At 32.7% G+C, this 2500-nt stretch overlaps 1 protein-coding gene across 1 annotated transcript in view; it reads left to right on the top strand.

Annotated features, from left to right (window-relative positions):
- The window catches only part of LOC122246232 (uncharacterized), a 5186-nt gene extending 2995 nt beyond the window's left edge, over positions 1 to 2191 (top strand). Inside the window, exon 4 of the mRNA XM_043004669.2 lies at positions 1058 to 2191. Coding sequence (XP_042860603.2) covers positions 1058 to 1209 — 152 coding nt within the window. The 3' untranslated portion in view covers positions 1210 to 2191. The remainder of the gene's footprint in view (positions 1 to 1057) is intronic.
- Positions 2192 to 2500: the final 309 nt, after the last annotated feature.

Here is a 2500-nt window from a genome sequence, read left to right as displayed (position 1 = left end):
CAAAAATCATAACTGAACTATTCAAAGAATTGTGTGCAAGATTTTTTTCTTTTTACATTAACATCTTCATCACTGCCATCAACCTTCAGTGACACTGTCCTGCTCGGTGAAAAATTACAGTATAGTACAAGCCTAAAAATAAATTATACACACAATTCTCCATTGTAATCAAAATCAGCACTGAACTATGAAAATAAATAATGGACAAGAATTACCATTCTAAACATCACCATAATCACAGTCACTCTTTATGCATCTATCTTGACACTTAGTGCAGTAACTGCAACTCTACTTCATTTGCAATTTCTAGAACAACTTTGGAGGAGGAAGGAACATGCATTACGGGCATCTTTAAGTGATAATGACCAATCCAGGTGGCCACCACCTCCCCTCCTCCCCCTCCCCTATCCCTTCTTTCCATTCCTCTTCCCAGAAAATAAGATAACCTTTCCCCGCATTATTAACACCATAATTACCAATTTCCTTTTTCCTCTCTCTGTCAATACTCTTCATTTTCTTTAAATCATTATTTGGGCATATGCTTTTGGTTTGTTTTCGTTGTTAGTGGTATGGTTTGTGTTTTTTGTCTGTTTATTCTATTTTTATATTATTTGTTGTAACTTAGTTTCTAGTTCTTCGCCTGTCTCTGTCTGCCTGGCTGTTTGTCCCTATACATTTTCCACATCCGCTGTACTATTTTAGAGAAAAAAAATCTTTCCTTGACACTCTAAATACCAAAATAGTAGAAGATAGCCTAGATCCTGCCATAGCCTATCTGGCCCAAATTCGGTACTCATAGATGAATCAGTAAGATCAACCCTTCTTGAGTCCCGTTTTTTAGTCTCTGAATAATGCTCTCACTTAACAATTACTTCAACTCAAGGGAAAAGGCAGCCAGATTAGTACCTCTGATATCTAAATATTCCCTAATTTGAACCAAACAATGCAACTTTAGGAAAAAATAAAAATCAATGAGTATTGTTGTTGTTGAGTTTGGCATTTTTGCTTGATTCAATACCTCTACAACTTTTAAACAAAACCCCATTTTTTCCAGCAGAGTGTGTAGTAGAAAAGTGCTCGGACCAGTATGGGCTGTGCTCATATTCTGCCAGGAATTCTGCTGAGCTCAGCCATTGCTCTTTCCTCTTTCACTCTTGTGTGTCTACCTGTTTCAAACAGCCCCTCCCACTTGTACCATTGACACTGTAGAGGAAGCTATTATGCCCATCATTAGTCCTGCCCATCTATATATGCTGAGCATCCAATACTGAAAATAGATAGGGAAGTTTCTTTTATTTATGCTCTTTTCTCGTTAATATTTCATTATTGTCTCATTTTAAAGTAAAGAATGTGAAATGGGTAATTCTGATATAGGAATACCAGATTAAAATACTATATGAATGATGAAATGAAATAATTTGTTAATGAACCAAAGTTGATATTGTAATTCTTAAATTACATGAAATGTCACAGGACGATAAAGGAATGACAGTCATCTATTTGTTTGATTTCTCTTCTCTCTTCATACAAAGTACACAAATATCAATATAAATACTCAAAAAAAGAATTACTACACATCATTCCATATTGATCCTTGTAATTTAAAAGCCTCCCTACTTTAACTTCTGCAAGACATTTGATGGTGTTTATTTGTTACAATTATTTGTTTACTCTTAATTCCTTATACCACTAAAGTAACATAACTAACTAAACACTGAGAACATCAGAAGCCTTAAGTTTTAAAAGCAGTCAGAAAAGATGTGTGTTTTTTAAGAGACTGATAGCACTCCCCTACAGGAAACTACTTTTGCAATATATTTTTTTTATCATGAAAGAAAATAGCAACTGAAATCCAACAACACCTTTTACCTGTCTATAGACACCTTTGAGCCAGTGGCAATGGCAGCTACTATAAATCATTCATACAGTTTTCAAAACCTCACTTATTCAGGATGTCATGAATAAAATTAATTGTTTTCATTGTTCAATTGTTTATCTTTTTTAAAAGTGTATCTTTTACACAGTACAATATATGATTATATAAAGGGACTTACAAAATATAACAAAAACACCATTATAAAAATACAAAAAAAATCTAAACAGCCAATTGGACATGCCTCTAGAAACAAGGGCACAATATATAATGTACAATCTATTAACAAACAACAAAAGATAAAAATGGGATCTCACAGTATGCATTATTAAATAACTAAATTAAATACATTCTTGACACATTGGTACTTTTTTCCTTTTGTTTTTTTCTACCCTTCATATCATTCCTTTAAACTGTTTGATAACTTCATATCTAATTCTTGATGTGTGTTTCTATGATAAAAAAGGCTTTATAATCTCAGTATCAATAAAAGCACTGTTATAATTTACTTTGTAATTATATAACGAAGAAGCTTTCATTTTTAGAGCCATTTGGTGACATATACATACATCTGGATTTAATTGCCATGAATGAATATATTCAAAGTGAAGTTATCACCTCATACAT

This window comes from Penaeus japonicus, unplaced genomic scaffold (genome assembly GCF_977035675.1).
Source record: "Penaeus japonicus unplaced genomic scaffold, GWHDUDI00000001_assembly GWHDUDI00000001, whole genome shotgun sequence".
NCBI classification, from domain to species: domain Eukaryota; kingdom Metazoa; phylum Arthropoda; class Malacostraca; order Decapoda; family Penaeidae; genus Penaeus; species Penaeus japonicus.
Note: the sequence above shows the minus strand (reverse complement) of the source record. Positions and strands in the feature narration are given on the sequence as shown.